The sequence below is a fragment of the Schistocerca cancellata genome, chromosome 9 (genome assembly GCF_023864275.1).
Source record: "Schistocerca cancellata isolate TAMUIC-IGC-003103 chromosome 9, iqSchCanc2.1, whole genome shotgun sequence".
In the NCBI taxonomy this organism is placed as follows: domain Eukaryota; kingdom Metazoa; phylum Arthropoda; class Insecta; order Orthoptera; family Acrididae; genus Schistocerca; species Schistocerca cancellata.
Genome location: NC_064634.1, coordinates 449,669,502 through 449,683,014, shown reverse-complemented (window position 1 = coordinate 449,683,014; position 13,513 = coordinate 449,669,502). Strand labels below are relative to the sequence as shown.

At 46.9% G+C, this 13,513-nt stretch overlaps 1 protein-coding gene across 1 annotated transcript in view; it reads left to right on the top strand.

Annotated features, from left to right (window-relative positions):
* Positions 1 to 13,513, top strand: part of LOC126101478 (uncharacterized) — a 32,592-nt gene that overhangs the window by 10,807 nt on the left and 8,272 nt on the right. The window contains exons 3-4 of the mRNA XM_049912128.1: positions 1,057 to 1,604; positions 3,078 to 3,372. Coding sequence (XP_049768085.1) covers positions 1,057 to 1,604; positions 3,078 to 3,372 — 843 coding nt within the window. The remainder of the gene's footprint in view (positions 1 to 1,056; positions 1,605 to 3,077; positions 3,373 to 13,513) is intronic.

Here is a 13,513-nt window from a genome sequence, read left to right as displayed (position 1 = left end):
AATGACATCCCGAAAACAGAAACCTCGACAATAGCGCAATTCGCAGACGATACAGCACTTCTAGAAACGCACAGACGACTATCAACAACAATAAATAACTACAAAAACAAGTTGATCACACAAAAAAATGGGCCAAACTAAACCAGATCAAAATAAACCCAGAGAAGACAGTCGCCATAATATTTACACGCCGTTGACCACAAATCCACGACCACATCGAGTTAAACGGAACGCAAATACCATGGAGAACATCAGTAAAATACCTTGGCGTAACAATAGGCAATAAAATGTTATTTAAGCAACACATAGAACAACAACGACAACGCATATCAAGAACCATCCACGCAATCTACCCTCTTCTGGCCAGCAAAGAAATGTTTCCAAGAACAAAATTAAACATATACAAAGCTATAGTCCTACCTATGATGCTCTACGGCTGCTCGTCGTGGGGCATAACCAGTAAAACCAACAGGAAATCACTCCAAACACTTCAAAACAGATGCTTAAAGCTCATTCTTAACGCACCATGGCGGACGAGTACAAATCGAATACACGAAGAACTAAACATGCCGACAGTGGACAACCAAATCATCACGTCTACAAGAAGACTCATCGAAAAAATAGAAAGGCTCAGACCTACCAGACAGGAATTACAAGAATTAGCAACTGTAGAACCAGCCCCTTGGCAAAAAGTAAGAGTTCCGCTATCCATATTACAACTAAGAACCAAGATGCAAATCAATAGAAAAGGTCAACAGAACAACGAAGCAACAATAAATATATATAAAAAATACAAAGACTGTGGGCCTCAAGGACCAATAAACTGTGCCCAAAGGCTCTCAAATGAAAACCAGGTGTCCCATCTTTTCTCAAATAAATGGTGTCCCCAGTAAGAAAACCTACCCCGCACACTTGAGGGACCAACCTCCTCCGGAGGTAAAGTGCCCTTGCCAACGCACAAAAAAAAAAGCGGCTTCATCACCGCGAGAAAAACTGCAAAGTCTGTGCTCACAAAGGACACCACACCTGTAAACGTAACAGTTTTGGCGCCCTTAGTGACGGGGAGGAGGAGGACATTGAAATGCCCAAGGCGCAACAGCGTCGCAAACCGCCGCCAATAGTCATTAAATTTGACGAACACTTTAGAGAGCTGCAAAACGCCATCAGCCTTTGCATTGGTAAAGACAACTATACAGTGCGCGTGACTGGTGACGAACTTTTCAAAATATGCACCAAAACATCTGAAGACTACCAAAAAGTGTCTCAGCTGGTGCAGGACAAGAAGTGGTCGCACTATACGTTCAGCCCCTTAAGAACAAAGCCGCTCAAAGTAGTATTTCGGCACTTGCCACGCACAATCCTGCCTTCAGAAGTAAAGGAGGACCTGGAGAACATGGGATTCGTGGTCGAAGAGGTCGTAAGAATGCGCCCTTTTCGCACACGCCGGCGTGGCCCACTTATGCTGGTAACAGCCAGCAACACAACTCGTAACAGGCAGCTCTCCAGCCTCACAAAAATAGGCAATGTGGAAGTGAAAGCTGAAGAACTGCGCAACAAGGCGGCCTACGCACAATACTACCGCTGCCTCGAACCTGGCCACGTCAGTAAGTACTGTACAATGCCAGACTACTGCGTGAAGTGCGGCGAGCAACACTCAACCGAGTCATGCGCGCTTAAAGGGGTGCCACACAAAGATTTCACCCCGACTTGCAAGCTCTGCCAAGGCAAACACGTGGCAAGTTACCGTGGCTGCCCAGTGCTCCTCGACTTCGCTGATCGCGCGCGCGGGAACAAAGACAAAGGAACACAAACGCAGAGTTCCCGCCAGCGCCCCACCCAGCCCCGGAAGAAGCGGAACAACAGGAGAGGCGGCCGCCGAGGCAGGGCAACGACCGCAAAAGCGCGCCAAGTCGCAGACAATGCCACGCCACAAAATGGATTCCCCGCTCCCCACGCATCGGAGAGCAATGGCGGACGATTCCTGCAGCCCAGTCGGTATGTAACCCGTCTGCCACCAGCACAGCCCCAAGCTCACGCAGCGAAGCCCCGCCTCCAGCACGATGGCGTCGCTCCCAGACAGCTGGCCCAGCTGGCAAGACTCAAGTTTCACACGGAATTTGCAGTCTCCCCTCGACAGCGGCCAACGGCCGGTCACGTGATTCCACCCCCACATGGACGGGAGGCGGGGCATGACCGCCAGCGCTCCTATTCAGCAGTTTGCTGAGAGCGACTGTATGGAAAATATTGACAGTTCAATAATTATTGTATCCTATTTGAGCAGCAAATGGACAAAATGTTGGAAACTCATTCTTCAGCCGACTGTAAAACTTTGAAAAGTCATATCCCATGTATTGCCAAACTATGCATTATATGTTATATCAGCCTAAGACACGGATATATTATGAACATAATGCTTGAAGTATGCGGAATAAAATCTCACAAGAACACCAGCAGACAGCAACCTCAATAAAGAAACGAAACGAGCAATGAACTGTTTGCATCTGCTAAATGTTTATGTACAAAGAAATAGCCAACTCGTTACAGCACGTTAAAGCGGAAATTTCAGGAACTTAAGCCTTTTTAATTGCCGTACACGAAATTAAAGCCGACTCCTTCGGCAATTTTGTCACAGACATTTTATTTTGAGCAATAAAAACATCACAGTAGAAACTCGTGTTCGCTACACACGAAAGTTAATAAGAAAGAATGTTTATTTTCAGAAACAAAACTGAAAAAGAGTGCAAACTTTTGTTAAGTCAATCTTCTAGGCTCTTTTTGAGCTGTATGTTTTTAAACAACTCGTAGTAAAAACCTGAAAAGAATCTGTGCAATCTGGCTGTAGTGCACTTTGCTGGTTTTGCTTACAAAGTACAGACACAAAGCAGGCGAGTGTGTGTTTACTGTTTGTGTTTTCTGGCGGGAAAGGCAACTAGTACTCTCAAGTAACACCAGGAGCGCTGGCAGTCACGCCGCGCCTCCTGTCCGTGTGGAGGTGGAATCACGTGACCGGCCTTTGGCCGTCGTGGAGGGGACACTGCAAATTCCGTGTGAAACTTGAGTCTTGCGCCCAGCTGCAGGACAGAGCTCCGCTGCCCCGCCCACAGCGCTGCCGCGTAGACAGGTAGCCCCGACCACTGCACCCCCGCAGCAACAGGCTCCCCACCCTGCAGCGACCCAGCGCGTAGCGGACCAATCAGCGCGAGCCGCCCGGCTCCGCAGGCACGCGCAGCGGACTAACCACCGGCAGCCGCTCGTAACATGGCGAGCCCCAAGGACTTCCCGGAGCCAAGATGGCGGCGTCCCACAGCGCCCCGCCATACTGTTGGCGCCCGACAAGATAGCGAACAAGCGGAGGCCGACGCGCGCCATGTTGTCGGCGGCAACGCTAGCAACGACGACCGCGTGGAACGGATGCTCAGCTGCATGGAGAAGATGATGCAGCAGATGTCTGAGCTCCTGGGCGTGGTACAGAAAGTTGCATCCGCCATCCAACCATGCAGCCATCATGCCTGAAGCTCTAAGCCTGCGTCTTCAACGCCGAGGGGCTCCTTAAGCAAGCAGGCGAATTTCGACAACGTATACGGGACGAAAACATCGACGTATGTCTGGTCACCGAAACGTGGCTTAAGCCTGGCGTCCGAGTCGGCGTAGCAAACTACGAATGCTACAGGGACGACAGGCCAACACACAGAGGCGGCACAGCGGTATATGTACGGAGGACGCTACGACACCACCGCGTCCAAATACCGGATCTGGCAACGACAGAAGCGACTGCCGTATCAGTGGAGACGGCACAAGGCGCCATAACGTTCGTCGCTGTCTACAGACCGCCTAGAGGAGCGCTCTTACCGGGAGACTACAACAAGTTGCTGGCTCTCCCCGGAAAAATCATACTGGGGGGAGACTTCAACGCAAAGCACGCGGTCTGGAACAGCAGGACGACCAACACAAGCGGGCGGCGCCTGCTCGACAATATATCCACGAAACCGGAGCCACCCGGATATCCCGGACATGATGATCATGAAGGGCGCCCGCCTGCACGTCACGGCCGGCACGCGGCCAAAGATGTCTTCCGACCACGTTCCGGTCATATTTGATCTCGACGCCGACGCTCTCCCAAGACAGCGGAGAGGTCTCGACATACGAAACATCAGCTGGGACGAGTTCCGCAACGCCGTCGCCGATTCCCTTCAGGCCACACCGGACGCGGCGGAACACGGAGCAGACGCAGCACTTCAGCACATCAGGCAGTCGATAGTTGACGCCGCGGCAGCGGCCACGCCTGTTAGAGACGACGCCAACATCGACTGCCGGCCACACCCTCTGCCACGACACATCCGGGAGGCTATCGTGCAGAAGAACCGCCTACAGCGCGAGTGGCAGAGGACAAGAAATCGAGCCACAAAGCGAGATCTAAATAGATTGCGGCGCGTGTCTACATCAGCCTTGATATGCCGGCACAATCAGGAGTGGGCGCGCAAGATGGCGCAACTAAACATCGAAGACGGCTCGGCTTGGAAAGCCGTAAAAGGCTACCTGCGCCGTATGCAACGGATTCCGCCGCTGCAAGTGGGAGCCGAATTCGTGAGCGAGCCGAACGCGAAAGCAGAAGCCCTAGCGGACGCGTTCGCCGCGAATTTCACGCCGGTCAACGACCCGATAGACGCCGCCCACATCCAGTTGGTAGAACAACGCCTCCCCGTCTTCCTCGATGCGGAATATGACGAGGTAGAAGACGCCATTCCGCCGATCTCAGCCGACGAAGTCAAGCTGCAACTTCGCCACCTAAATGGTAAAAAAGCAGGTGGACCAGATGACGTAACGAACGTAATGCTGAAGCAGCTACCAGACACGGCAGCAGACGTCCTCGCGTCAACCTTCAACCAGGTGCTGCTCAGCAAGCAGTTCCCAGCATGCTGAAGTAGTAGCCCTCCCCAAGCCAGGGAAGGACATCAGAAGGGCAAAGAACTACAGACCAATCAGCCTGCTTCCGGCACTATCTAAAGTATTCGAACGCCTGTATCTGGCCCGCCTGCGGGCGCACACCGAGGCAGAACAACTCCTGCCAAACGAACATTTTGGCTTCAGGAGTCAACACGCCACGACGCACCAGCTGCTGCGCCTAACAGAGGAGGCGTTCGGTGCCATCGACCGACGCGAGTATTTCGGCGCTCTCCTGCTCGACGTGTCGCGTGCCTTCGACTCCGTGTGGCATCGGGGCGGCATCGGGGCCTCCTGTTCAAACTATTTGACCTGGGCGTCCCGGTGTCGCACGTGAAGCTCTTACAGAGCTACCTCGAGGGCAGAACGTTCCACGTCAGAGCGGACAGTGGAATCTCGACGGAGCGTCGTATACTCGCGGGTGTACCTCAAGGCTCGGCCGTCGGGCCGACGCTCTACTCTCTGTACACTGCCGACCCACCGTGCACAGCCCACCTGGCGCTGTATGCGGACGACACAGCCACATACAGCCGCAGCAGATGCGTCGAGGCCTTGCAGCGCAAACTCCAGACGGCCACCGACGCCCTCACTGACTGGGCGAAAAAATGGCGTCTTGCCTACAATGGGGAAAAGTCACAAGCAATCATCATAGCGACGAGGCACGTCAAGGGCGACGCGTGGCTGACCATGAACTTTTTGGCAGTACCTTTAAAGTGACATGAATTCAAATATCCCGGTTTCCAGCGACTATTTATACACTAGTTGCCCGAAAATGTTTCTCTCTGGTTTCCTCAAGTTACTCTTTGACTTTGTGGCGGGACTGTTTTGTAAACAGTGTGATATAAGAAAGTAGTTGTTGTTGAGTTATTTCGTATTTAGTGCTTCATTTTTCGCAGTGAAAATGCCTAGAGCTAAAGCAAAAGTATTTAAAAAGCGTGTGAACTGGCAAAAGAAAAGAAATAATGATTCATTAGCAAAGCAAAGCAGTTCATCATCATCACTGTTGGAAAATGTGAATCCACTTATTACTGATTTGCCGAACGAACTTACACCAAATGAAAACAGTGCTTCTCATAAAAAACTAAGAGATTTGGAAGAGAAATATAATTTACTTGATAGAGGGAATGAAGTTTTTGAACTCATTGATACGAATATATTGTGTGAAGCTCTTGAAAACAGTTTGTGCTGCAAAAAATGTCATGGAAACGTTTCTCTGAAAGTAGAATCCCATGTTGGCCTGGCTGCCCAGTTTAATTTAATATGCAGTGTTTGTAAATACAGCTGTAAGTTTCCAAGTTCGGTTTCAGTAACTGTAAATAATGGATACAAGAAAACTGAACTTTATAGTGTAAATATTAGGTTAGTTTATGGATTGCGAGCAATTGGTAAGGGCAAAGCAGCTGGTGATATGCTATGTGGTGTTCTAAATCTTCCAAGTGCACCTTCAAAGTTTGAAGCTTACAATTATGTACTAGGATCTGCAGTTGAAGATGTAGCACAGAAGTCAATGCAGGTTGCTGTGGAAGAAGCAGTGGAAGAAAATGACGGCAGTCGTGACCTCACAGTGGCGTTTGATGGCACGTGGCAGAAAAGGGGCCACACCTCCAACAATGGTGTTGTAACAGCAACTAGTGTTGATACTGGCAAGGTTATTGATGTTGCAATAATGTCTAAATACTGTAGGTGCACAGGCAGGCTGAAAAATGAACACAGTGATGACTGTATTGCTAATTATTATGGTAGTAGTGGTGGCATGGAGGTTGCTGGGGTGAAGAAAATTTTTCATCGCTCTTCACAGTGGTATAATGTTCGCTATGTCAAATATCTGGGAGATGGTGACTCTAAAGCATTCAAAGAAGTTTTGGAAAGCAAACCATATGGGAACAGTGTAAATATAAGCAAACTTGAATGTATAGGACATGTGCAGAAGAGAATGGGTGCCAGGCTGAGAAGGTTAAAATCAGTTATGAAAGGGAAAAAACTAGATGATGGGAAAACCTTGGATGGCAGAGGAAGATTGACTGATTCCATAATAGACCACATTCAGAACTGCTATGGCCTTGCAATCAGGCAAAATACAGGCAATCTTGAAGAAATGAGGAGAGCTATATGGGCTTTATATTTCCACACCGCATCCACGGATGAGCATCCACAACATGGTTTGTGCCCCAAAGGTGAAAACAGCTGGTGTAAATACAATAGGGGACTAACAACAGGAGAGAAATACATTCACCACCACAGTCTACCATCAGCCATCATGGCAGAAATAAAGCCCATTTTCAGAGATCTGGCTGACAGAAGTCTTCTGATGAAATGTCTTCACGGAAAAACGCAGAACCCCAACGAGTGCTTGAATAGTGTGATATGGCATCGTCTCCCAAAAACAGTGTTTGTCGGAATTAATACACTACATTTTGGTGTGTATGATGCTGTGGCAACCTTCAATCTTGGAAATATAACTAAATGCCAGGTCCTTCAAAAGTTGGGTATGTGTGTTGGTTCCCGTACGGTACGTGCTATGTTCTTTTTAGATCAGCACAGACTAAGGCATGCTGATAATATAGTCAAGACATTAGTGAAAAAAGCAAGACAGGTGCAGAGGGGTGCCAAAAGAAGACTTGAAGATGATTATGAAAACTGTGAAGGGGGTACTAGCTACGGATCAGGAATGTTTTAATCTTCTTTCTCCGTTTCCCGTAAGTTTACTTTTTACTTCATCTAGGAACATTATCTCAGGTACTGGTCAACCTAGAAGTCTGAAATTTTTATGACGTAGTGACATAGGTCCCTATTACATACTGAAACAACGATTTTTTAATTACTTGATTTACAAAAGACTTAGGGGTGATAGTCTAGTAAAAAGCGATGGAAAAAATTTACTTAAAAATAAATGTACAATATCTCTGTAAGAAAATACTTTGACAATAAACTGTTGTTTCAGTATTGTTGTAACATATGAATGCACATACAGTAAAATTTTTACCTCTCTGTCTCCAGTAGTTTGTGAGAAAATGTTCCCTATAGTAGGCATATATTAACAATGCGGGGATAGGTGATTCCGTATCCCCTTAAGAAACTTCAAGAGCGAACTTTTGTACCATACAGAGATTCGGTAAGGAGTATGGCATCTGTATTGTATTTAAGCCTTTCGGCTAATTCACTTTCAATACGGAATTGAAAAAGGCTGGTTACGACTGGCTTCATTCCTTTCTTAGACGTAATCCCAATATAGTTGTAAGAAGAGCTGAAGGTGTGTCAGCTGCTCGAGCGAAAGGGATGAATAAGGACACTGTGAAAGAGTATTTCAAGCTTGCCGGCCAGTGTGGCCGTGCGGTACTAGGCGCTTCAGTTTGGATCCGCCTGGCCGCTACGGTCGCAGGTTCGAATCCTGCCTCGGGCATGGATGTGTGTGATGTCCTTAGGTTCGTTAGGTTTAAGTAGTTCTAAGTTCTAGGGGACTGATGACCACAGATGTTAAGTCTCATAGTGCTCAGAGCCATTTGAGCCATTTCAAGCTTCTTGCAAATGTCATGCGAGAAAAAGAATGGTTTGGCAAACCAGGCCACGTCTACAATATGTATGAAACTGGGCTGCAGCTGAACAAGAAACCTGGCAGTGTTTTAGCAATTAAAGTTTCAAGAAACGTTGCGTCAGTCAGATCTGGCGAGAAAGGAGAGAATCTGTGTTCTTTCTTGTGTCAATGGCGAAGGAACATATTTTCCACCCTTTTCCATAATGAAGGGGAAAAGCCCTAAAGCAGGAATTTATGGATGGAATGCCACCTGGTGCAATTTTAAGAATGTCTGAAAAATCTGCATATGTAAACAGGTCTATTTTCCTGGATTGGCTAAAACACCATTTCACCCCCAGGAAACCAGCAGGAAAAGTACTGTTAACACTTGATGGACACACGATCACACAAGCTGTTTCGAAACTTTAGAGTTTGCAGAGGAACATGGGATTCTTTTAATGAGTCTACCTCCACATACAGCCCACTGGTTGCAACTGTTGGATCGAACATTTTTCAAGTCACTGAAAAACTATTTTTACGAAGGTAGGAGATACTGGCAGAAGTAAAGCTGTGAGTACCGGGCGTGAGTCGTGCTTCGGTAGCTCAGATGGTAGAGCACTCGCCCGCGAAAGGCAAAGTCCCGAGTTCTAGTCTCGGTCGGGCGCACAGTTTTAATCTGCCAGGAAGTTTCTTATTTTTACAAAGCTTGCAACAATTCCTTGATAAATAATCCAGGGAGGAAAATAAACATTCTTCAGTTTGGAAAACTGCTCAATTCAGCGTGGGCTAAATCAGCCACCGTCGAAAATGGTACAAGTGGCTTCAAGGCATGCGGAATAATTCCACTGAATATGTCTGCATTCCCCGACTATGTTTTTTTGTCGGAAGTTGAGCCAGTGCCAACAAATATAGGAACAGAATCTGTAAAGGCGCGTTTACATTGAGCTCAGAACATGTTTTTGTTCGGAACATTGTGTGCAACTTGTTCCCACAACAGGTTGGCAGCATTGTTCGTCGTTCGCATTCCTGTTTACACTAGCGACCAACATTTCTACGTATTCACATAGTCTGCTGCGGTGAACTGATAGCGTATCTCTTGATGAGAGTACACAAAGTAACCTATGTCAAGTGAAGAGGAAGAATGAATGTCATTTGGTGCTGCATTTGAAACGTCTATGTCGAGTCTTTTCATACATGTTTGCCTCATATGATTCACTTACGTCTCATTTGATCCACTGCGCAATTGCGATTTTGCTCATTAACTCTCGCAGATAGACTGAGCAGTGGAACTGAAAGTAATTCACTATATATCCAACGTAAAATGCAAGCAAATGGTGTCTCGCACTAACATTTCAATGTATGGTATTCTAATTTTATGTTCTACGTGAAATCATGAGCCATATTTATCATGCCCCTCCGTTATGTTACCTTATGTGTAGTTGAATGTGAGTTAATGAGTGTTTTACGTATCTTTTCGGGCTTATTTTGTGGTGGAAGCTAGTTGGTTGTCGTGTGCTGGGAGCAGGGCAGGGTTCACAGGCTCACCAACTTAGAATTGCTCACCTGAGCAAAGAGGTTCATCCCTTTTGTCCCAAGATTTGTGTGTTTGTCAGGTTGGAGGCGGAAACGATCCCTCTGGTCGCTTCCGTCTCAGCCAAGGGGTTGCTAGGAGCTTTGTGCAGAGCAGGCGCTCTTCTCAGGCGGTTGGTGAGTACGGTTCGCAGCTCCCAAGTAAGGCTTCTAGTACTAATGACAAATATTCCAACGAATTTAACATAGGAAAATCGCGATTAACCCTGCCTCCTACTTTGAGTCGTTCAGCCCAACTGAAGCTTTACGAATTTCTGCTCGGACTGTGGTACAATTGGTTAATAATAGGTCATGATCAATGTGAGACTAGTTGTGTGTTTTGCGTGAATGGTTTTATTTTTTTCTATTTTTTGTGGTTTCTTGGTGATAGTATATGCTGGGGTTCGTATTGTACTTCGGGTTTGGTGAACCATGTAAGTTTCCGCTTCCTACTGCATACCGATAGGTTTTTCCAGTGCTAATTTAATTCGTTGAAACATCGGATTTTCGTGAATTAAGGCGAACTTTTGTAATGGTTTAATTCTTAACGGACCACGTGTACCTTGAATCATCGGAAGGTTCCTGCCATGGTGATTTAGTTTGCCGTTGTAGTGACAAACTCATTTTATAGTCGTTCCCTGAGAAAAGAAACGCTTCTTGTATTTGTGCTTTCCACCCAAAATTCTGCTTTGAAACCATAAATGTGTGACCCAGTTCACCACGTGGTGAACTGCGTTCTTTGCACGTGGGCGCACGGCTGATGTACTTACGCTGACCAAGTCTTGCAACGGAAATAAACCTCTTTGCAAATCAGTGCATGTTTGTAAAGGTGGTCGGTTATTCCTGTGATCTTTCTCTGTCGTGTGAATCTAGATTAAATGATTGAGAGGATGTTTCCAGTTTCCCCTTCCTCACCTTTTCCACTAATCACAACAGTTAAATCGTACAATATAATTTCACTCATAGAAAATAGATTAATGTAGTTCATGTTCAGGCACCAGCTAAGTGTACCTATACGATGTGCACGCTATTTCAATATCCTTATTAACGAATAAATATGCCGTAAAGGATAATACTGTGTGTCCTGCAACTTCATTTGTTTCCATTGAATTCCAAATTTGAATTAATTCCAGTTCAGTCATTCTTGTATGTTAGGAAGGGCTTGGGCTGGTTGCGACCGTGTAAATTTTATTGTAAAAAAAATTGACTTTTGATGGTAGCTTAACCGCAGATATTTGCCAAGTGTGGATGCAATTCGGTACTTAATATGGTTCGATTCAGTCTATTATCATCGATAAGGTTACGACGTATAGCTTACACCTACAAATAGAAATAGCTCCCACTGTAGACCAGCGAACTAGCGGTTTACATAAGTAGATTACACATTAATAATACTTAACGAAATAAACAGACGAAGAAAACTATGTAGGGGCTATATTTTTTATTTTGGAAACTTTTGCCTACGTAGGGATAAGCTTAAAATTAATACTCCCACCCCCACTTTTTTTTCAGGGTTTTGGGGTAAACAAACTGGGAAGATTCGGAAGAACTTTTAATGATGAACAGGAACTGGAACTCGCCCGACACTGCAGATCTTTGGACAAATGTTATTATGGTATGCCTCTGAAAGATTTCAGAAGATTAGTTCATGACTACTCTGAGAGCAATAACATAAAAACCAAATTTGACAAAAACACTAAGGTGCCCGGAAATGACTGGGCTTATGATTTCCTGCAGAGACGAAATCTTAGCCTTATTGGATCGCATAGAAAACTAGTCTCGGACGTGTGATGGGGTTCAACAAACAGCAAACATCAAAAACAAGAAAACGGAACTACAGACGTTTATATCGGACCACAATGTGGACATTCTGTTAGTTTCCGAGACACACCTCCGGCCCTGCGATACCTTCAAACTGCGGAACATGACGGAATACCTGCACCGACAGGCAAAACCAACGAGGAGGCGGTACGGCCGTGTTCCTAAAACGAACAATTCCGCACGATGCAGTGCTCGCACCTCTGGGGCAGGACATCGAGGTCACTCTGGTTACAATAAACACAGAGTGAGGGAAATTGACGGTGGGGGGCAGCATACTTAGCCCCAAACCGCCAGTTGCTGGAAGACGACCTCAGAGTGATCTTCGACAGGCACCAAAGGGTGGCATTGGGCAGGGATCTAAATGCTAAAAATCCAGCGTCGAACTCCCGCACGACAGACCCTAAGGGAGCAAAACTCCTGCAGCTGGAGGACGCTTTCCATTACGTCGCCCGCGGCCCCGATGACGCGACACACATCCCAGTCGTAGCCGGACACAGACCGGACGTCCTGGACGTACTGCTGACAGAAAACATCAGAGACGATGTCACGCTAGATGCGATCCAGGACCTAACGTCTGACCACAACCCGGTACTAGTGAGGCTCCGCAGGATGAAATCTCTCCCGGACGTTCCGAGAAAAGTGATACAGATGAACTGGGAACAATATCGCAGGGTCCTCACAGACACAATAAACCCAACACTGGACCTGTCGTCAGAGGAAAAGCTGGACGATGCTGTCGAATACCTGACAACAAAAATACAGGCAGCCATAAAGCAGACCAGGACAACAACAATATTAGCGAAAAGACACGAAACAGAACTCCCCCCGCTACTGCGGGAGCTCCGATGCCAGAAAAACAGACACACAAAACTGTGGCAAAGAAGCAGGGACCCGCGGGAGCGGAGAGAAATGAACAGATTGTCTCGAGAACTTGAGAAACGTCTGTAAGAATGGCCCGCAGAAACCTGGGAAGACAGGATGGAGACCTTCAGCCTCCAAACCCAGGACGAACGGCAACTGGTCAAAAACATTCGACAGCAGCTACCAGCCAAAAGGGCAATGCTAGGACCCCAGGGAATCGTGTTTGATGCCTTGTCGAAAGCCGAACTGTTTGCAGATACGTACGAGGAGCAAAACACAACACCACAGATCGACCTCACAGCCGCAGAGCAGCTTGAGGAAGATAATATTACACAAGCAGTACAAAACTTCCGAGACACACCGACACAAATAAAGAAAACACTAGCCTGCAGAAAGGGTAGATCCGCACCAGGACTAAACAAAATTTCAAACATACGCCTAAAGAACCTCCCTCGGAAACTACTACTCCTGTTAACACGTATTAGCTGCATGCTGGCACAAAAATTCCCTGCGGCCTGGAAGGCAGCAAAAGTTATTACAATCCCAAAGGCAGGGAAAGACCCAAAATTACCGGCGAACCATCGCCCAATCAGCCTACTCTCCACAGTGTGAAAACGCTTGAAAGAGTAGTTTTGAACAGGATCTACAAATGTCTCATAGACGATGAAACCATCGGACCGGGACAATTCGGGTTCCAGAAAAAGGTCTCTGCAGAGCTACAAGTCCTTCGACTGACAGAACACATTACACACAATTTCAATTACACAAACTCAACAGCAGCAGTATTCCTCGATTGGGAAAAGGCATACG